Here is a 22,789-nt window from a genome sequence, read left to right on the forward strand (position 1 = left end):
GCTAGCGGTGCTGCTTGTTACAGCTACAAGAGTAGCCATTAGCGTATCAATGCTAACTCAAAACTGTGGTCACAACATTAGCTGACATTTCATAGCGGCGTTACAATCGTGCCAGAGAAATTCAGAGTTGAGCAAAAACAAAACTTAAAATATTTAGTTTAATTGTCCAACTTAAAATTTTATCGAAGTTTGTTGCCTTGACATTTTGAGTTCACCCGACTTTTCTTTTTTTGCAGTGCATCCACCTGACACATCTGACCTTGAATACACACATAAATTGCCTGTCCAGTGCCCAGCTCTGCCACAGACCACAAACAGAGCCCCGATCATTCCCAAACCAAGATGAAGACTTGCTCGGCCTCCTCACTGCTACTGATGCTCTGCTATCTTTGCAGAGCTCAGAAACACAGTGGTGTTGAGATCTCTACTCGACACACATCAACAAAAAGTGGTATGAGACTGTGAAAATCAGTGACTTTCCAGCAGAGTAGCAACTGGACAGTTTGCTACTTTCCTAATATGATGTAATACACAAATGGCACTGTAATGATTGTTGTTGATCCGACATGATTAATGTGAAAAAGATTGTAATGAAAAGTTGATAGTGATTGGATGTAAAATGATAAGTACAATGTTGATGTGACGTGATGAAACGACTGAGGAAATGAATGCAATAATTGCCAGTTAAACAGTATGTGTGGTAACTGGGTTCGTCAGAAGATATGTTGATGATTGTGATGTTAATTGTGACGATTGTGTCAAAAAGAATTAAGTAAGACAGGGCGAAGCCAGTAGAGAAAGGGGAACTGAAAAAAGAGATACACATGAAGGAGAAGTGAGAGGGAAGGTCCAAGAAATCAGTTCATTGCAACATTAACAAATCAGAAAGGAGATTGAGAAGGAATGAGCCAATGCCCTGAAAGAAGAAGCGGCAGGGTATAAAAGCGGCGACACAAGAAGGATCTGGGCTATTCTTCACGGGGAGCTGTAAGACTCTTCAACCGACTCTCAAGATCTAGAGACGACGCCTGAACGACCACATCGGGTGCTGCAGATGGAGAATTATGGTAAATAGTGTGCCATAGCTTCACATCATTCCCAACCATAACTGAGGTTTTCTTGTGTTAAATCTCTGACTTGTTAATCTTTACAGTATGTTTTGACTTTTTTGTCACTTCAGCTCAACCTGCAGAGCTTGCAGCCATTCGGCAGAAGCTCATAGTCAGTGAAGGCCGGGTGAAAGAGCTGGAGAAACAGCAGGAAGGTAAAGACTAGGGTTTTTGAGTTGCGTGATGAATTATGTGCATATGGTTGTGAATGTGTCTCATATCATGAGTATATGTGCACATGATGTACAGAAAGTAATTCAGAACTGATTTTGTGTTCTTTAATTTTGCCACAGTGAGGAAAGTGGCCTTTTCTGCCTCTCTTCTGACATCTGGTGAAGGTAACACACACGATTCTGCTCCACTCATCTACAAAAATGTCTTTACCAACACTGGAAACCACTACAACGTAAACACAGGTAGCGTGATTAGCCTTTTTCTATTTCAGAAGTTGGCATGTTGGTTGTAATATTTTTGCCTTCATCAGTTGAGCCCGTTCTTTTCTGTCTGTGTTTTAGGTTACTTCACTGCACCAGTTAGAGGAGTGTACTACTTTAGATTTACTGGCCATGTAGCACACTCTGGACACAGTATGAGGATGAGTCTTTTCAAAAACACAACTTCCACAGTTACCATAGGTGACCGTCCCACCACGAACACAGATCCTGAGGACAATGCATCCAACGGTGTAGTGTTGCAGTTAAAAGTGGGAGATGTTGTTTCGGTTCACCTTGCAGGACAAGTTTGGGATGACCAATACCACAGAACAACGTTTAGTGGTTTTCTGCTCTTCACTTTGTGAGATATGACAATGACAGACATGAGAGCTACAAGCAGTTTGTGTAGTTTCACCAATGTCTCTGAATTCATTAAAGAATCTTAAACAATGTAAAAGCATCAGATTATTTCTTGCTTTGGCCTTCAATTGATCATTCTAAGTTCTTGAACATGGGATCAGTGATATGAACTAAATACATTGATAATTAACCCCCCAGGTATATTAATGGCATGTAAAATACTTTTTCCAGAATGATAATTTGTGTCCGACAAGGTTTTTCAACATAAACTAAAAAATCACTTAGGGTCAGAAATTTCTTCAAATTAAATGTGCCCTTTCTCCCTTATTGAAAAATCCAGAATGTATGAATATGCAAATATTGTTCATTTTAAAAGTTTTAGTGCTGAACACAGATTGTGTAAAAGAAGTTTGTAAAGTGAAGCCAATGCGGAAGTGCAATAATCCTCCATTCTAATAAATTTATGGTCACAATCACTAGTTTAAGTCTTCTTCAATAGAGCATGATGTTGATTTAGAAAATATTGGTCCCATTTAAAGCAAAACACATGATAAAACAGGGAATGCAACGTGTCAATTAGTATAGAAGCTTAGCAATCTCACCTGACATAGAGCCATTTTTTCAGTCTGACAGTGGAAAAAAGCACCAGTTTAAGTCTCATTATGTTGAAAGAGTGTCACTGCAAAGGTATGACAGAGAATGACTTCTGTCAGATCTGTTTTCCTCTCTGACACAGAGTGGAGGAATGAAACTAAGTACATTTACTCAAGAAATGCACCTAAGTACAATTTTGAGGTACTTGCACATAGTAGCTTTATACTTATACTTATAGCTTTATACTTATACTCACTTCACTACATTTAGCTGACAGCTTTAGTTACCTTTCAGGTCAAGATTAATCATGAAATATCAATTTAAAATGATTACGCATGTTTATAAATTAAACCACATGAAAGTAAAATAAGTAGTTAAACACAGCCCTCCTTGGACAAAAATAAAATGCTGCTTACATTAATGCATCAATAATAATAATAATCCAATAATATATTTGGAAAATATAAAACAATCTGAGTGCAGCCATTCTACATAACGAGTACTTTTAATTGTGACACTTTAAGTACATTTTGAAGCTGATGCTTTTGTCCTTTTACTTAGTTTTGAATGCAGGACTTTTACTTTTAAAGGAGTAATTTCACTGTGTGGTATTAGTACTTTTAACTTAAAGAAAGGGATCTGAATACTTGTTCCACCACTGGTCCAGGCTAATGTTGGCTAAATTCAAACCTAGATTTAACAAAAGTATGAAAATATACTCTTATACCTTTGGTTTTATATGGGCAAGTTTTTAAGACATCTGTTTTATCTGCCTTAAGACTATTTACATACATGTAAGGTAGGAAGGTAAAGACTAGGGTTTTTGAGTTGCGTGATGAATTATGTGCATATGGTTGTGAATGTGTCTCATATCATGAGTATATGTGCACATGATGTACAGAAAGTAATTCAGAACTGATTTTGTGTTCTTTAATTTTGCCACAGCGAGGAAAGTGGCCTTTTCTGCCTCTCTTCGGACATCTGGTGAAGGTCACACAGACGATTCTGCTCCACTCATCTACAAAAATGTCTTCACCAACACTGGAAACCACTACAACGTAAACACAGGTAGTGTGATTAGCCTTTTTCTATTTCAGAAGTTGGCCTGTTTGTTGTAATATTTTTGCCTTCATCAGTTGAGCCCGTTCTTTTCTGTCTGTGTTTTAGGTTACTTCACTGCACCAGTTAGAGGAGTGTACTACTTTAGATTTACTGGCCATGCAGCACACTCTGAATACATTATGAGGATGATTCTTTTCAAAAACACAACTTCCACAGTTACCGCAGGTGACAGTCGTACCACGAACACAGATCCTGAGGACAATGCATCCAACGGTGTAGTGTTGCAGTTAGAAGTGGGAGATGTTGTTTCAGTTCACCTTAATGGAGAAGTTTGGGATGACCAATACCACAGAACAACGTTTAGTGGTTTTCTGCTCTTCACTTTGTGAGATATGACAATGACAGACATGAGAGCTACAAGCAGTTTGTGTAGTTTCACCAATGTCTCTGAATTCATTAAAGAATCTTAAACAATGTAAAAGCATCAGATTATTTCTTGCTTTGGCCTTCAATTGATCATTCTAAGTCAGGGGTGGGCAATTAATTTTCCCAAGGGGCCACATGACCAACACCACGAAGGTTGCAGGGGCCGGACCAAAACTCTGAACTAAATTCTGCTCAATGTTAATGTTATCGCTTTATAAAATACAGTAAATTATCTGGTTTTGAGCTGCTACTGATAGGAATACATGTTATGATGAGACTGTTAATGTGGAGTAAATCAAATATAGCAGTAAAAAGTAGTAAATACTCCAATCACTATATCACTATTACATTTATTTTAAACACAACTGTAAATGACCTTTAGCAAGGTTCCTATTTATGTTTTTGTATTATATAGCTTGTTTTTCATGTTTGTACATTTTCAAGGTGTTTTACAATGTTGTGATGCTTTTATTTTGAAAAGGTGCCGTTCAGTGTAAAACGGGTGCTCTAATTTTGAAAGGTAGTGACAGGAAATAACCGGTAGAACGGTTAAATGAAAAAAACAAACGGTAAATAATAACGAGTGCGTAGTAATTCATATAAAGTTGATATAAAGTATCTAAAGGCTTCTATAGTGGCTGACTGACAGGACACAAGGTTTGTTAAAGTTTATTTTATTCTGTCATATATATTAGTGGCTATATTTGTTGTCTTAACTATAGTAAAAGTGCTTGTTAGCTCTAGTGCTAATGATAATGTTTGCTATTGTTTTTCAAAATAAAAGCACTGGATTAATCTGGTGAGTCACATTGGACTGCTATTATATTGAACACTACTGTATATACATCATTCTCTTTTGTTAACTTTAAAAAAAAAACTTAATTGTATGTCTACATGTATGTGAGGATGGATGCTACTGTAGATGTAACTGATCTGCACCCTATTAGTGAGAATGAGGTCAAACTTTTTCAAACAAAGCCTTCTAACAAAGGCCCACTTTGGCTAAGGTGGACACATTACGTTATGAAAAAAAAGTGTGTGTGGGGGAAAAAACTCAACAAATTCCTCAGATAAAAGTGGAAGAAAATGACATCTCATGAATGTGATCATTGTTTCCTTTCCTTTGGTGTTTCACATCATAAACCTCCCGGAATGCAGCTGCATCAGAGTTTGAGCTTTGACTAAATCCATTCAGACTCTTTGTTGTGCAGTCATTCAGATCGCACAGGTACACACACACACACACACACTTACACAACACCACACCTCAGTTATCAGACATCTACTATGGCTCTGATAACCATGATCAACACAGAGCCATGCTCGCTACACCTCCATTCACTGTCAGCGTCTGTGGTGAATTCTTTCTCTCTCTCTTTCTTTTGCTGCCCTCTACTTTCCCTGTTATTTCCCACAATGCACCGAGAAGACTATCAATTGATCTACAAGCTATCAGATGCCCTCACGGTAAAAATTTCACACCCTTGCCGGCAGATACAACAGTGACAGTGTGTGAAAACACACCACGGCAACATTATTCCACATCTAGCTCTGCGAGGTTTGTTGGTTGTTACCACTTTCTGAAAGAAAAATGGGGGCCAGTATCAAGCGAGGGTGCTCAAAGGAATAATTCAGCTGTGTTTATGGAAAGAGCCTGGAGTGCATTGGAGACGCGGTGTCTCCTTTGAATCTGATGAGGAGTTTAGATGAGACCTGCAGCTATGGTTCAGCTAAGGAGCGCTGTTAGTCTGATCAAACAGCTGCCAATATGAAAAGGACTGCCATATCCTCTCAGCAGCCGGGGGCTGTGTGAAATGAATACAGCCTCTCTGGTTTCCCTCTCACAGGCACCTCTTGGGTTGGAAACATTTTTTCATAATTACATTTAATTCTATGTTGTGTCCCCACAGTGCCACTATTAAGGTTAAGGCTATAAGCTGAAGAAGCGTTTGAACCTTTGTCATCAGGGCTTTTGCTCATTTAGAGGTTGTATCATTGATCCGACTCTAAGAACACAAGAAAACACAGTTGCATCCCTGTTATTTTCAATATTCCAATCATTCCTATGAACATGTTTTAATTGACTGTGTGTGTGTGATGTTGTGAAACCCCCCTTTGTCTAGGCATAATTTAGTAGTTGATGAATCAGATGGCTTGGAAAATGGATCTTAGTTATGAGTCTTTAATGAGAGAGGGTATTCCCAATTTGAAAACCTTAGTCATTGTTTCATTAAGGTAGTCTTTCATTAGTTTTTTCTTCTTCCCTGGAAGCTTAAGTTGCAAAGGCTCATTAAAGCTGTGACAGTGCCAGGAAGGCTGCGTGCCTCCTCTATCTCACTTACAGCTTTTGCAACAGGACTTATTGAACTGTGAATGTTTTGGTTAGAGCTGAGTTCACCACAAAGGGCTGTGCAAAGTATCTCTGATATCATTTGTGGCCATCGCTTTTTTGGGGGTTGGTCAGGAATTTGTTGGTAATACAGACAGAAAAATCACACAGAAAAACAGCCAGCAGCAGGCGGACCTGTTAGAAAAGTTGGTGAAAGTGTACAGACACTCTCATGCCTCCACTTGCATGCATGTGTTCTCTCTCTCTCTCTCTCTCTCTCTCTCTCTCTCTCTCTCTCTCTCTCTCTCTCTCTCTCTCTCTCTCTCTCTCTCTCTCTCTCTCTCTCTCTCTCTCTCTCTCTCTCTCTCTCACACACACACACACACACACACACACACAGAACAAGGGAACGACAGTACTTCTTTTGACTTTAAAATTAAAGGACAGATTCATTATAGGATTATATAGTCAGCTCTGGAAAAAAAGAATTGGCATTTTGTGAGATTAGTATCAAATCTTCATAGATAATAACTAATTATGGGGTAATTTATGACAATAACATTACAGCAATTGTAAAGCAAAAAAATAAAGTATCGTTCTCTTACCCTAATTTTCTGCACACTTGCAGATGTGAGACAAAGTAGTTAAAAAGTAAATAACAAAAGAAATTGTACATTTTGCTCAGTCTACCCTTTCATTAGTAGATTTCAGGCATTTTGCAATTTGTTAATCGTTTGTATATGATGCCATAAAAATAGAAGTCCACTCTCACTGGAGAACTTGGAAGTGTGCCATGATAGCAGTTTATGATACAGTTGTATGCATGTGGGAGCCCCCAGTAGGTGCCATTAGTCTTCTTTTCTGTACTCCGAAAACATGTTTGGTGCAGGCTAAGGCCCCAAGGCGAGCTGAGAGTAAATGTGCATTCCTTTCTGCCTGATTTAAAAGAGAAGTCTCATCTTTTTTATATGCACTTAGTTGATCAGAGATGAGCAGGAGGCATTCCTTGATCAAAGTCATGACAACAAAAACCGATAGAATTCATGTGACCATCCTGGAAATGTACCTTCAGTGCTGATTCCTTGAGGTTTCAGATGCTGAAGGGAGTGTATAAAAGTAGTATAAGTGTTGAAAGATGAAAGATAAGAGTTGATTTCAGATGTAATTCAAAGGCTCAGCTCAAATTCCTTAGGCAGCAAAGAAAGCTATGTTGAAATATCTTATACATGTTTGAAGAACAGCAGAATGTTTTGCAGCAATACAAAAGATCCTAACACCGAGTCTTATTCTGCTGCCCTGTTTGAACTGTCCATAAGGCAAGGTGCAAGAAAGAAACTCACAAAGAACCATACAGACACATGCTGAGACTCATGCACAAGCACAGGTATGCACACAGAGGGCAGCTCTGAGCCAACAACTCAGTGGAAATGGAGCCCTGCACCATGGCCAGAGATCTAGTCAGAACTCCTCAAAACACCTGATTGTGCTCACATTCAAACGCTGAACATTATAACTGACCAGACAACAGGTGGGCTGCTCAAGCCAAAAAAAACACCTCATGACATGAATGTTTTTTACTTTAGCCTTTGGGTCGTATTCAGAATCCCATGAAAAAAGCTGCACTATTGAGTTTAACCCATAAGAACCCAGACCCAGTAATCCTTAACCCTATAAAGCCAAGTGTATCATATTTGATACACAAGTTTTTGAGACCTAAACATCATCAGTGTGATATTTTTTTCCAGAAAAACCTGATGTATACATGTATTGAAGAAAAAAAAACTGAGCACCAAATTGCACAAAAATACAAGATATAGCAAAAATGATATGCAGGTTCCACTGGTGGATCAGTCATTGCTGCGTGGAAACTTCATATCAGCAGATGTATGATGTTGTGTTATATGGAAAAAAATATTTTGCATGTTTGAGGAAAATGTTAAAAGAAAGTAAAGCCTTAAAAGGTTAAAAATGTTGGGTTTTATATGTTTTTGTTAGTTCAAGAAAAACAAACTGTGAGCAACAAATTGCACAAAAAGAACTGATGTATCAAATATGATACAAATTAAAATCATATATGCCTATTGTTTTTGGATTTTTTTAAATGATCTGTCAGCAGGTTCAATAAACACTCCAGTTTTTAAAAAAAATAAGAATTTTCTGGCAATTATTTAATGGTTCAGGCTTTATAGGGTTAAAGGAAAATTATGGGGGATGTACCACAGACCAAGTGGACCACATAAAACACATTTATGATGTTTTAAAAAAAAAAAAAAATACCCCTAAATGTCAAAGATCTGTGATGTGACACATACAATACATTGGGCGTTTATTTTTATGATATTTCTTATTTTAAAATTTAAAAAAACGAAACACATTTTCTGCTTACAGAAACACAAATTTGCCTTTTTGTTTGCATCTCCATAACATATATCAAAATTGTGACAGGAAATATGGTCAGAAGAAGTGAAATGCAATACAGGACACCTTATTAATGGGTTAGAATTGTTAAATGGGTTTAATCTTAGATTGTAGAAGATTTAAAGTGTTTGTTACATGGGTGTCACCATAGGTTCTTATGGGTTAATAATGGGAGGCTTCACACTCCTCTGTCTGGTGTGAATAGTGCATGATTTGTCCTGGTTGGAAGGGGAGTCTTCACCAGATTTCTTTGTCTAAACAAAGTCAGTGGGTGTAATTAAGTGCACAAATAAAGAAAAATACTACTGCTGTCACACTTATTCCCTGCAAATAGTGTACAGTACAAAAGCTAAAAGGAGAGTGCATCATTTTTGGAGCTACACTTACTTGCTTTCTTGTTGATAGTTTAATTAGAAAGTCGATGTTTCTTGGCCTGATGCACTCACTTGTAACCAGTGTGAATCATAGAATATGTATAAGAAATAGACATAGCCACCGTGGTGTCACCCATTGTTTTGTGTACCATTTCAAAGCCTCAAATTTAGCTTTTTAGCCTTCACTATCCTGTTTTTGGAACCAGAATTAACCATATTTGGACAAGAGGGTACAACTAAGGTTAGCAAGGTACAAAAAAAATGAACAGCTGGGTGTTTTTTAGATGACCAAACTGTAACAATTCACTTTCGTGAAATGAAAAAACACTGCGAAAGGGTCGAAGTTTGAAAATGAAAACATGGGTAACACCAAAACTGTGCAACACTTGGTAGCGACTTGTCAATCACAAGATAACTATGCTTAAAAGCATTCCATGCTTTATTTTTTTATTTTACTGTATTGAAGAAGACTTAAAACAAGCAATAGAGACAAAAAAGTAATTGAGGAAATGTTTACTGAGGCTAATAAATCAAATGAGAATTAAGATAATTTTCACATAGAGTTCTATAAACTCGACTCCTCTTTTTTAAGCACTGGAGTCGCCCCCTGCTGGATATTAGAAAGAATGCATTGGCTTCAATTTGCAGGCCTTTTGGAGACTGACTCCTGGAATTAAATGCCCCCTCCAAGAAAAAGTCTGGTGCATTACATCCCTGAAAAACTGCAGCATGACGTTTGACACTTATTACATGTTTTTGTATGGACTTAGCAAAGAAGATGTTAATCAATGAGCTAGGCAGATTTTATTACCTTCGGAAAAAGCCAGATTAACTTTCTTTGGGCAAAGTTGTAGCCACATATTTATCGTACGGACATGAAATTGATATCAATCTTCTCATCCGACTCTCAGCAAGTAAGTGAAAAAGTATATTCCCAAAATGTGGAGCTATTCTGTTCATTTCATTCCATTTGGATGGGGAGTTCACAGGTCTAGTTCTAAACTGCTGCTGATATTACTTTCCTTTCCTATAGGTGGACATTTGTACCACTAATCTGGTTCAAACCAAATAGTTCCCTCTTTGTGAGTTTGTAGGTGAATTACCACCCAGCTCTGTACGGAGCATTCTATCCCAAAAAAAAAAAAGAGAGACAAAGATGACGTAGTCTTATTTACTTTGGCTTGGTGCTTATCTACCTTGGTGACATTTGTTTGGTGAAACACAACAGTTGGGTGGCCCTAAAAAGTTCTTTAGAGTCAAAACCTGGACATAAAACTGTGACTATCTACTGTATGTTAATCTCAGTAAGGCTTTGAAGTAATGAAGTAATGTTGAAGGAAACATTTTGTTTATTATCTTATGTTGGTCCTCGCTTTCAAATCAAGAGACCTTGTTGTGTGTGAGGAAACCCAACAGCTCAGTGAAATGTACCACTCCTGACACACGTATTGTTTGGTGAAATTCATGCCTAACCTGATGGCTAATTTATGTTCAAGGTGCAATGACATAAAGTCATGCATGTGCATTTTCTTCCTGTTCCATTGACATTTAACGACGTGGCCTTTTCCCTTTTTGCACGGCAGTCTATTCAACCAGTTTCAAGCTTCCTCTTTACACGAGTATTTTTACCTGCAGGGCTGTGTTTTCTGTGTTTTCGCTCCACTCTGCCTCATTGACTCTAATATGGGCTTCCTGAATGGGTTATCTTCAGACTTGTTCCCACAGGAGCTGATGACTCAAAATGATTTCAAAGATGCATGATGAGAATGCAGATCCTTGTGGTCTGAAACAACTGGATTTGATGTGATTTATCCTACAGACCCTAATCAGAACTTCAAAGACAGTTAAATGTGGCAAACATGGAGCACAGAGGTACACAGAAATGGCATTGAAGCATTGTTTCTCTCTTCTGTACTTGTACTGTGCAGATTAGACGCCCCAGGGTCCCGAGGCAAGTGTGTTCCCCAGTCCACACCCTGTCACATTCCCTCCTCATCAGATCGGTTATGCAAATAACAAACCGAAGACAAATTAATTATTTGTTAAAATAATAGTAACTCCAGAGAAAAAATGGCGAATGGACTGTGATATAGCAAGGCTTTGACGCTTACAATGTTAAACATAGATTACCAAAAAAAAGGTATTATATGCACAACTTTTGCTTATGGAAAACCAAAAACCAATGGTACCAAATCGAGTTAAGTCAAGTAAGAGTGGCGGACTCAGTGAGTGCGTTTACATGCAGTTTAGTTGAGCTATGCTTAAAGTCGATTTTGCATCAAATCAGACTTTTGTCCTTCTCCCAGTTTACATGCAATTTAGAAAATGGAATAACTGACAGGAACATGTCCTCCTCCTCAACACTAGGTGGTGATATGCGTCGTTTCAGCGGGTTAATACAACCCCCTTTCCTGTTGACCTATTACATCATAATAAACAAGTGGAGAAACCAGGCGGCAATCTCCGTGTCTGAGCATGGAGGCCACCAGTAAGTGCATAAAGCCTGCAATTCACCGAAAATTCCAGCAGGGGGCGCTAAGTTTGGCTGCAAAAGAAATCTGCCCATTCATTTCAGTGCTAAATTGAAAACTTCTCACTTGATTTATTACTTTAGAAAAATTTTTCAGGGACAACACTATGGTCTCAATCACTAGTAAAAAATCTTCTTCAAGACAATTTGATGTCAATAGTTCTAATAATGGCCCCATTTAGAAGAAAATAGAAGATAAAGAATCGTATGATTTGGGGCGGGGCTACCATTGATTGACAGGTCACTAACAAGGCGAGCCGTCACCAGGAGAGAAGCAGAACAATGCGTATCCACGGCAACGTGTCAATAAAGTTATATATAACGTTATATAGATAGAAAAGAGGACGTTTACTGGTTTGGTCTCATAACTTTGACCCTTTCACTGTATTTTCACTTAATGACAGTTTATTTGAACGTTTTGTTCAGTAAATGTCTTGTTCAGTGTTTGGTTGGACTAACAGACACTCCAAGGAGTCGCTGCTCAGTTTTCTGAGGTAAGAAAGATACATTTTGTTTTTGTTTTTTTGCTAGCCAAAACTAACATCCCAGTTAATGCTCCAGCTAATGCTAACATGAATTAGCAGCAGCTTCTCTCAGTCAGGTTGAGGTGTAGAGAGGCTGTAGTCAGTGATCAGATCCCTCTCCTCCTCCACAGTCCAGATATGGTCTGCTCCGCGTATCGGAAACAAGATGGCGACGCAAGATGGCGATGAGTATAACGCTGAACTCGAGGCTTCCAACGGGCCACAAACCAATGGGTGACGTCACGGAGACTACGTCCATTATTTATATACAGTCTATGGGAGAAAGGCGGGAAACCAGCATTTTCAAACAAGATGGATGCTGTTAGAGGGTTCGGCTTGACACTTTGTGCCGTCGCTACTGACCGGCTAATGTGACCAGCTTTCTTGGATGTTTTTGTTCCGGGGTGGTACGCCAGCACCAGGGGTGGACAACATGCATTGTCTTTTCATACATGCCAGCGAAAATCGTATTCCAATCGCATTATCTGGGTGTCTTAATCAGAGTTGGAGAACTCCGACATTAGTCGGGCTAGCACGTTTGCATGCACATCAGTTGTCCAGTTATAGTCGGATTAAGTCACAAAATGACGAGAAGACACAAATTGACCAAAAAATACACAAAATTACCCAAAAAAGAAAAAAAATGACCAAAAAAGTCACAAATTTACCACAAAATGATTTTAAAAAAAGACACAAAAAAAGACACAAAATGACAAAAAAAACACACAAAATGACCAAAAAAATACACTAAGTGACCAAAAAGACTAAAACACATGAACACTTTAACACAGTGGAGACAGAGCTGACTTCCAAAAAATTTTGGCGAGCACCAGAAATCATCTCGCGACCCCAATTGGGGTCCCGACCCCAAGGTTGAGAATAGCTGCCCTAGAGGACATTTTCTTATATACAATGGGGGCAAGCAAAAGGGCGCTTGCTGTGTATTTTATTTTTTATTTTTTAACATTTGGGCAAGATGGAGGGCCTTCGCCATCGCCAAACCCCTCCCATGAGCCCACCTGTGTCGAGTCATGCAGCGGAAATTAAATTCCAACTAAACTTCTGCATGTAAGTCATGTGGAGCACATTAGCATGGCGCCATTAGCATTTAGCTCAAAGCACTGTCATGCCCAAGTACAGACAGAGCTGATAGTGTGGCTGTAGTCTTTTTCACTATATCATTCACCAACATGGTCTCACAGAAATCCGTGGAATAGCCACGGAATCGCTCAAATTTCCGTGAAACTGACACGGATTTGGCTACAATGCAAGTTAATGCCAGTCATATCCCGTGGCTATTCCAACATACAAAGTGATTATGTACATTCACTGAGTGAATATTTAGAAAATAAAACATATATTTCTGGCTAGAAATGTGATCAAAATCCATTTTTATGCAGAAACTAAGTCAAAATATTGATTTTTTTCACTAAAAATGGGAAAACTGTCCGCCATGTTTTTTGTTCTGACCGCTGGGACCTTGAAAGTCACGTGACTTGGAACAAACCAATAGGAACAAATATCCATGGAATAGCCACGGGATATGACTGTCATTAACTTGCATTGTAGCCAAATCCGTGTCAGTTTCACGGAAATTTGAGCGATTCCGTGGCTATTCCACGGATTTCTGTGAGACCAGGTTGCATTCACATAAACATGGAATCAGTTTGTGTCCTTGAAAGTCCGCACTAATTAATCCGCACTAATCTATTTGTGGTTCAAAACACTGGAGGCGTGGCTTCATACCTGACATCTCATCAGCTGGTGCGAGGCATTCCTCACAAACTGCTCAGCACTCAGAGCCAGCCAGCTACAGAATGCATGCTGTCTGCTCTAAGTGGATTTGAGTGAGGGTAATAAATTTTCTTTGGGTGAGCAATGGGCAGAGTTGTATAATGATGAAGAGTTGAGGCTTGCCTTGGAAGAAACAATGTCACCCAAGTAATGAGCTGGCTTCAAGTGTTTGTTATTTCAAAAGGCATTTTTCTTCTTCAAGGTGCAATCGTCATACAGTTGTGGACTGTGCTGTGGCATGTTGTACTCAAAGGAAAACGTCAAGAGGGATTTGTTATTGGCATTCCCAAAAATACAGTCAGTCTGTAAAAAACACACCCAGAATCCAAAAATAGTATGCCTGGATACAAAGCTTGAACATAATGTGATCTGAAGCATATCTAAGCAGGGATGTTAACTGATTTATGGGTTTACATAAAAATCTCTCTTCAATACTTGGATGAGAGTGACAGTTCCAGTAGCTATTCTAGCCTATCAAAATACATTTAGCCCTGCAATCACCATAGAACACCTATGATGAAGAGTCCAGTTATCTAGCCATGAGTGCTTTAAGACAACTTCTAGTCTAGTCTAGTTTTTCGATGGTCTGGTTATTTAAAGCAGCTATTCTCAACCTTGGGGTCGCAAAATGATTTCTGGGGGTCGCCAAATCATTTTGGAAGTCAGCTCTGTCTCCACTGTGTTAAAGTGTTCATGTGTTTTAGTCTTTTTTTGGTCATTTTGTGTTCTTTTTAGTCATTTTGTGTCTTTCTTTAGTCATTTTGTGTCTTGTTTTTGTCATTTTGTGGTCAATTTGTGTCTTTTTTGGTCATTTTGTTTCCTTTTTGGTCAATTTGTGTCTTTTTTTGGTCATTTTGTGTCTTTTTTGCTCAATTTGTTTCCTTTTTGGTCAATTTGTGTCTTTTTTTGGTCATTTTGTGTCTTTTTTTGTTCATTTTGTGTCCTTTTTTGGTCATTTTGTGTCTTTTTTTGGTCATTTTGTGTCTTTTCTGGTCATTTTGTGTCTTTTTTGGTCATTTGTTTACTCTTTTTGGTCATTTTTTTTTCTTTTTTGGGTGATCTGAACTGTGCGTGTGAGATTGTGTTCAGTGAGTGGGGGTCACGGACAACATGCATGTTAAATTGGGGGTCGCGACTCAAAAAGGTTGAGAACTACTGATTTAAAGGGACAGTTCACTCCAAAATTTAAAACACAGTGTCCTTCTTAGTGCTGTTTATCATGCTGGATTGTCTGGATTTTTCCAAAAATCATATAGAAACAATACTTTCAACCAAAATGTACTCCATGAAACTTCTCACAACCAGGTCGGATTATCTTGAATAACCAGCTCATGACATCTGGAAAGAGATTTTAATTTTGTGTTAAAAAAATATTTTTGGTCCATTGAGCTCCAAGCTAATTGCCTTAGAGTTTTATTATATTTTTTAAAAAGTTAGACATCTTTATGGCCGATATTTCCAACACTTGGCAACTCACCCCAAACTAATCTAGATTGATAAATAGCACTACAGGTGAGAGAAAAATATATATTTTTTTAATTGTGGGGTTGAACTGTCCCTTTAAAATGCCTTAATCTGTCTGATGCACTCACCTCCACTACATTTAAACTTACTGATAACATTCCTGTTCTCTCTCTAGGCTTGAAATCAGACGCATTTCTTCTTCCAAATTCAAGAAAATGTTCCAGCACACAAGAACAGGCAGGAATCACCACATGCGGTGAAGTTATGACATGACAACAGGTATGCCTTAAACAAACTTGCAAACTCTGCTGTTTTCACGTGTGAGAAGAGGATAAATATTGATAAACAAACAAAAGTGTTAGCCACATTTTAATTAACAGTTGTGAATGTAATGAGTAGCTGCCAAATCCATCTTTTAGTCCCACAGTGTGTTATCCCGTGGATAAAACAGAGCACAAGCCAGCGGAGCTAAACACCCAGGGCTACTTAAAGCAGACTGCAGGATTTTGGCACCTTCCACACAACTATATAGCTGTTGACTGTTGCCACTTGATTATAGCATGAAACACACTTCACACTTCTGTTTGTACAACCAGACAAGTGTAAAACAACACAAGTTTTTCTTACCGTAAGACTTTCTGTTTACCTAAGCCAGAAAGTCATCAAGCAGTGTGTTGACTGTTTCCTTTGCTTTTACCAGCAGCAAGCTTCTGGAGTTTTGATGTTAAATCATTGTGTTCTTGGGTGTTAATGTAGGAGGATTAACCTGCCATCATGGCAGCCCTTTTATTGCCATTCTCGTACACATGAAAAGAAACTTCCATGTGCAAATACAGTTATGCAGGTTGGCACAGAACTCTGAAGGAATGTGCTGCTCTTCTTTTTATTGAATGCATAAATTCAGGAAGTCCAAACATTGGCCGACAGTGCTCACAACCCGGGAGAGTTCTCAGAAAGCATGTTACCAAATGTAAATGTGTGCAGTCAATCCCACTCATCCATGCTGGGATGATACCTCTGTCAGTGTGGCCCTCTCAGATGGAATTACTGTCATAGTTGGCATGATGGCTCTCTTCAGGTGATAAAAGAGGTGTTGATACAGCAGCATCTGGCAGGCCTCGGAGCTCCAGACAGATTCTGCTCGCACCCAAATCTATCAAACCGCACACAACATCTGTTTGGCCCGTAGATTAGTGTAGTTAGCCGATATTGTGAATTGCAATTAGCTTGTTTCCTTTGCAGAAGAAAATATTGATTTTGTTGACGTGACTTAGATTAATCATAGTTTTTCCCCCTGGAGAGGAGGATTCATTCTCACCTAAGCCATCTTCATCATCTCCTCCACAGCTCTGAAACTCTAGGGTTTTTCCTGAATATGTTGCCCAAGGCTTGCTTTCGAAAGGTTTTGATTGATCACCAGGATTTAGGGAGGAATCTCGCACAATTTAACACAAATCATGAAAGACTTTGAGAATAAACCACGGGGATGTTTGTTGCCAGTGGCATTTAAGGTTTTAAACAGTTTGAAACAGACTGCAGCAGTTCGACCGGCCTTGTTCGTGATGTTGACAGATCTGTTAATTGAGATTTGACTGATGACGGTTTGTAAACTTGCCTGACTCTTGTATACTTTGTATCAAAGAAAGGCTGCCAGACAATTTGATTGCTATGTATGATTAAACTTGTTAAGAGTTTCCCAGCATTGCTAACAAACAGATGACTAACAAAATGAGAGATGACCATTTGCATAAACCCTCACTGCTTCTTTTAGTGTTTCCCCTTTCTCAGTTACACACACACACACACACACACACATATGAGCATGCAAAGACACTTCTTCTGTCTCTGATGTGGCCAAAACCCCGGAGGGACCAAAGCCATTTTTCATGTAATTACAGAAAACCTGCCTGACAGGCTTTGAGGCAGCTTGTGTAAGGAGGGACCAAGTCTTTCTAACACTGTACAGTACATCTAACCAGTTACTATTAGCAAAAGGTAATTTCACTTTCAGTCGTTGGTCCACTTTTGTCAGACACATCTGAGAGGTATAACACAGTAGGTGTGTCGCCAGGAATCTGTCTGGCTGAGCAGCACAAGTGTGACATATGTTATTGTAAAATAAATCATGAAGTGAGCTGAAATTGAACATTTGATTCAGGACTTTTTGGAAAAGCCCCTTTTAATTTGGTAATGATCCACAAAGCGGATTTCACCTGAGCTTTGTGTTCTCTTGTCTCGTCCCCATCTTTTATTCCGCACGTGTCTCCAGTTCGAGCTTTCAGCCTCGCTGCTCATGCATGTGCTCACGATAGTGGAATTTTTCCATTGTCGAAACACACAAATATATCATCATATGACCCAACACTGACAACTACAGTCTGCTACAGAGAGGGACAGTAGTAGAAAGGAATTTCCCCCAGGACAGATCAGTACAGACTCGGTGAACTGACGCTGTCTTTGGGCTGTGCAGCACGTCTGCGAGCAGCAACTGAGGTAATGTTTGTCTCTGTCTCTCTTCAAGATAAACCTGTCATTAGACACAGACCAACCTGTCACATTCTGAACCTGTTCTCCTTTTTATTCCATCTCAGAGAAATAGTGCAGAACTTGATGAGAATACAGAACGTTGTGATCCAGTGTAACACAGAGGAGACTCTCTTTGCTGCCTGTCCCAGACTGTAGGGGGCCATTGGTACTTTGCATTCTCTCATAATACATTAGGCCAGGGGTGTCAAACTCTGGCCCGCGGGCCAAATTTGGCCCGCAGTATAATTATATTTGGCCCGCGAGGAAATACCAAATGACAACCAGAGCTGGCCCGCCGGTATTATTATTTTTATACTGTATATTCATATTTATTCTGCACTGGAATTATATTCTACTCCTTAATACATACTCCTTCTTTAGACACTTTATATTTTATTGTATTTTTATTGTATTTTTATATTTTATTGCTTGAAGTATGCCTAGGTTTGTTCTTTTTATTTAATTGTCATTGTCTATGTGTGTAATGCTGCTGCTACACTGTAATTTCCCAGCTTGGGATAAATAAAGTCTGTCTATCTATCTATCTATCTATCTATCTATCTATCTATCTATCTATCTATCTATCTATCTATCTTTCTATCTATCTATCTATCTATCTATCTATCTATCTATCTATCTATCTATTATTATACAGCGCAAATAATACTACAAATCCCAGAATGCTCTGCTGGTGTTTTGGCTTGAACACAGTAGATCAGTGTGGAGCAAACTGAGCAACAGTTAAAGTTGTCTTTATGCACTTTTTCTTGCTAGTCCAAGGCTTGAATGGTTGCACATTCATTGAAGGATATTATTATTAGTCATTTGGTTTATTATTGTTATTTTATTCTCACATTTATTTTTAGCCTGTGGAAAAAAGATTACTGTTAAATTTAAATTTAAAGAAGGCCGCATATAAAATAAAGGGACATATGATTTTTATTTAAATTTTATTCAAGAAATGAATGCCATTGATGTGTTTGTTTGTTTTATTTGATATTCGATTTTGCATGTTTGCAATATTAAGTTATATCAAGCTTTGCTTGTTCCATTTCGTTTGAACTTGTTTAGGTCAATTTTTTCAATAAATATCAATGTTGGCCCGCGACTTTGTCCAAGTTTTACATTTTGGCCCACTGTGTATTTGAGTTTGACTCCCCTGCGTTAGACCTTTCTTATTTCCCTTTCTTGTTGAATAGTTCACAGTTTTTTGTGTGTATTTCTCCACCTTGTATTCTCATTACCTGAAGAGTCATAATACTCTTCGGCGTTACAGATTTTGTATGTAATACTGAGACGTGTTAATTATCCTGTTAATCTGTCTAGACCTCATTGACCCTGTGGGTGTTCATGGTTTTACAATGGCAGCATGCAGCTTTCCTATATGCTGCAGCATAATTGTTTGATGTCTTAACATGTTTCCCACTGTTGCCTTTGAAGGCCTGCCACCTGCAGCAGGCTTCCACCTGCTACAGGACGCGTCCCGCTATCTCCCATCATGCTTCATCTTGTAGGAATCGGAGCTCTTTTGTCAATTTGTTTCACTTCAGCATGGACATCAGTAGTCTTTTCTTAATGTTTTTTATTTTATTTTTTTAACTTAAGGAGTAATTAATGAATATTTTTGTATCAACAGTGGATCACATGGCTACTTGTATGTGTATGTAGATGGGCTTGATGATGAACTGATAGAAAATTGTCCGCTTAGCTCTTCAGAGCTTTTTATGTCTGAACTTTACTGTTCTGGGTCAAGCCAAGTCAAGTCAAACTTTATTTATAGACACATTTAAAACAACCGGGGTTGACCAAAGTGCTGTACAGATATCAGATACAGTTCTAGGAAATACGGTAAAAACGAAAAAACTAAAATACATAAACACAGTGCAACGTTGACTAAAATAAATTAAAAATATAATAAAATAAATTTTGTTTTTGCAAGATGTCCACTTAAACTTGATTAAAAGCCAGGGAGAAAAAGTGTGTTTTTAAGGAGGATTTAAAAACTTCAAAAGATCCTGCAGGGTCACTCTCACTCCCCTGCTACAGCAGCTGGTTCAGTTGTTATCAGACTATTGAACGGGTCTTTATCAGCACCTATCACCACATACGATCGGCGAGTATGACCCTACTATACCTTCTAGTACAGGGGTGGGCAATTCATTTTCCCAAGGGGCCACATGACCAATACCATAAGTCTAAATTCTGCTCAATATTCATTGAATCGCTTTATAAAATACAGTAAATTATCTGGTTTTTAGCTGCTACTGATAAGAATACATGTTATGATGAGACTGTTAATGTGGAGTAAATCAAATATAGCAGTAAAAAGTAGTAAATACTCCAATCACTATATCACTTATCACTTTTGTAAATTTTCTAGGTATTTTACAATGTTGTGATGTTTATATTTTGAAAAGGTGAAGTCCAGTGTGAAATGGGTGCTTTAATTTTGAAAGGTAGTGACAGGAAATAACAGGTGGAACGGTAAAATGAAAAATGAACGGTAAATAATGAGCGCGTCGTAATTAATAGAAAGTTGATATAAAGTATCAAAAAGGCTTCTATAGTGGCTGACTGACAGGACACAAGGTTTGTTCTGTGATATATATTTGTGGCTATATTTGTTGTCTTAACTATAGTAAAGTGCTTGTTAGCTCAAGTGCTAATGCTAATGTTTGTTAGCTCTTACGGTGGATTCACAAGGTGACCAAAGAATGTCTTACTTTTATTTTCATGGAGATACGTCATTCATGTTATGCAGTAAACCAGTAATTTATTAACTTTATGCAAAAAGCAATATGTGTTTTTGACAAGGTACCTAGGTAACCAATGGTAACCAATGTATTTTGTGGAACTCATTTCTTTGCAGGTGGGTATGCATGCAGGCAGATCAACATGATCTCACAGAAATCCGTGAAATAGCCACGGATTTGCTTAACTCAAAATCCGTGGAATAGCCACGGAATCACTCAAATTTCCGTGAAACTGACACGGATTTGGCTACAATGCAAGTTAATGCCAGTCATATCCCGTGGCTATTCCAACATACAAAGTGATTATGTACATTCACTGAGTGAATATTTAGAAAACAAAACATATATTTCTCGCTAGAAATGTGATCAAAATCCATTTTTATGCAGAAACTAAGTCAAAATATTGATTTTTTCACTAAAAATGAGAGAACTGTCCGCCATGTTTTTTGTTCTGACCACCGAGACCTTAAGAGTCACGTGACTTGGAACAAACCAATAGGAAAAAATATTAACTTGCATTGTAACGAAATCCTTGTCAGTTTCACGGAAATTTGAGTTATTCCGTGGCTATTCCACAGATTTTGAGTTAATCGAATCCGTGGCTATTTCACGGATTCCTGTGAGACCAGGTTCGGCAGATATACGTAAACCACCTTCAAAATAAAAGCACTGCGGTTGTATTGATTTCTAATTTCTGGGTAACCTCAAAATGCCCAGGTCTGTTCTAGTAGGTACAGCAGGTCGTTAGCAGCTCATTCAATGGGCTGCTACATGTATATCAGCATGTATTGTTGGTGGCGCCCTCCAGTGGCCGTATTAATTATGAACAATACTAAGGCGAGAGTGCATAACGGAGGGTAAAAGTAAAGGGGGAAGTAAGGGAATGGAGTATAAAGCATGAAAAGTTGCTGTTCGGATCGGTAGGAGTAGAGGTGTATCGGTCAAACAGACTTTCACCCATGAGACTGGTGATTGTTTCCTGTGAGAAACCAAAAGTAAACAGTGTTATTTTAAATAGCATTTACCATGAAACATAATCAAGAATGCAGTTTTGTTGTATGAGAGCATAATTTTTAAGAGACAGGGTTGGCATCAGCAAAAAAAAGGTTTAAAAATCCACATTAAACAGCAGATAAGCTAGTGGGGCACTAGCCGCTAAGGAAACAGATATTCCCCTCAGGTGTTGGTGGATACCAAAACAGAGGTAAAAGAAGAGTTATACTCTCAATTACATTTGCCAGATGGCTATAAACACAACCCCAAATGAATGCTCATGTTGCTCTGTATCTGCTGGATGTGTAAATAAATAGCTACTTGCTAAAAGTTCACCATTTTGGCATAAAAGGCACAAAAAATATTTTATTCAGATTAAAGATGGTTCATTTTGGCATATTTATTTTATTGTTTTTAGGAGAAAAACATCCAATTTCATGTTGCTTACTGCATGCAACATTCATAAATCATTATACATAGAAAAATAATAAAATTGGTGGCCTAAATTGCTGCACAATTGGAATTTACATGTATTATACAGCATTTTCCCTCATTTTCAATCATCACTTATGATCCACCAGAAGTGTGTGGTTGTATCTGTATTTGCAGAGACCCTCCCCACTGCCTCTACTTTCTCTTTCCTTTTATTTTTTGTGTTTGGGACATTTCTGGGCGTCAGCCTTTAGGCTTGAAGCTTTGAAAATAGCAGACACAGCCCTGGAAAAATGCAAATATAGCAAGGCAAAACGTCAAGCAGCCAAAAGTAGTTCCAAAACAAGAGTGAATCAAGAGTTTGTTGAGCTGGAAAGGATGGGCCAAGTTTGAATGTTGTGTTTATGGACAGGAAGTGACAATTCCTGCATAGTGTGCCTTTATCTGCTGATGAGCACACTGTAAAAAATGTTTGTAGAAATTACAGTAAAACACTGTCAAATTATATCAGAAATAGGGCGTGAAATTAAAAATGTAATATCACCGTAGTAGACACTTTTAATTACCGTAAATCAAAGAATAGCACAAAACTTTTACTTTTTTCTGTCATAAACTTTAGAAAACACAGTTTTGCTGTAAAAAATATTAGATTTTTCATTTAAAATGA

The 22,789-nt window shown here is 38.3% G+C and overlaps 1 protein-coding gene across 2 annotated transcripts; it reads left to right on the forward strand.

Moving 5' to 3' along the window:
- Window positions 1-970: 970 nt before the first annotated feature.
- Window positions 971-4,023, forward strand: LOC131972147 (complement C1q and tumor necrosis factor-related protein 9-like). 2 transcript variants are annotated; one of them, XM_059333928.1, is made up of 4 exons: window positions 971-1,067; window positions 1,181-1,264; window positions 3,443-3,565; window positions 3,665-4,023. In XM_059333928.1, the coding sequence occupies exons 1-4, from the start codon at window positions 1,055-1,057 to the stop codon at window positions 3,946-3,948; spliced, it is 504 nt and encodes a 167-aa protein (XP_059189911.1). In that variant the 5' UTR covers window positions 971-1,054; the 3' UTR covers window positions 3,949-4,023. The 2 variants fall into 2 exon arrangements, with proteins under 2 accessions (XP_059189911.1, XP_059189910.1); XM_059333927.1 differs by lacking the exons at window positions 3,443-3,565; window positions 3,665-4,023 and adding exons at window positions 1,403-1,525; window positions 1,625-1,989.
- The last annotated feature ends 18,766 nt before the right edge of the window (window positions 4,024-22,789 follow it).

This window comes from Centropristis striata, chromosome 5 (genome assembly GCF_030273125.1).
Source record: "Centropristis striata isolate RG_2023a ecotype Rhode Island chromosome 5, C.striata_1.0, whole genome shotgun sequence".
NCBI classification, from domain to species: domain Eukaryota; kingdom Metazoa; phylum Chordata; class Actinopteri; order Perciformes; family Serranidae; genus Centropristis; species Centropristis striata.

What these genes read in the sequence shown, in the direction of transcription:
- LOC131972147 (XM_059333928.1), top strand. An exon ending in GCTGGAGAAACAGCAGGAAG is followed by an intron (nt 1,265 to 3,442) that starts GTAAAGACTAGG and finishes ATTTTGCCACAG; the next exon opens with CGAGGAAAGTGGCCTTTTCT. An exon ending in CCACTACAACGTAAACACAG is followed by an intron (nt 3,566 to 3,664) that starts GTAGTGTGATTA and finishes TCTGTGTTTTAG; the next exon opens with GTTACTTCACTGCACCAGTT.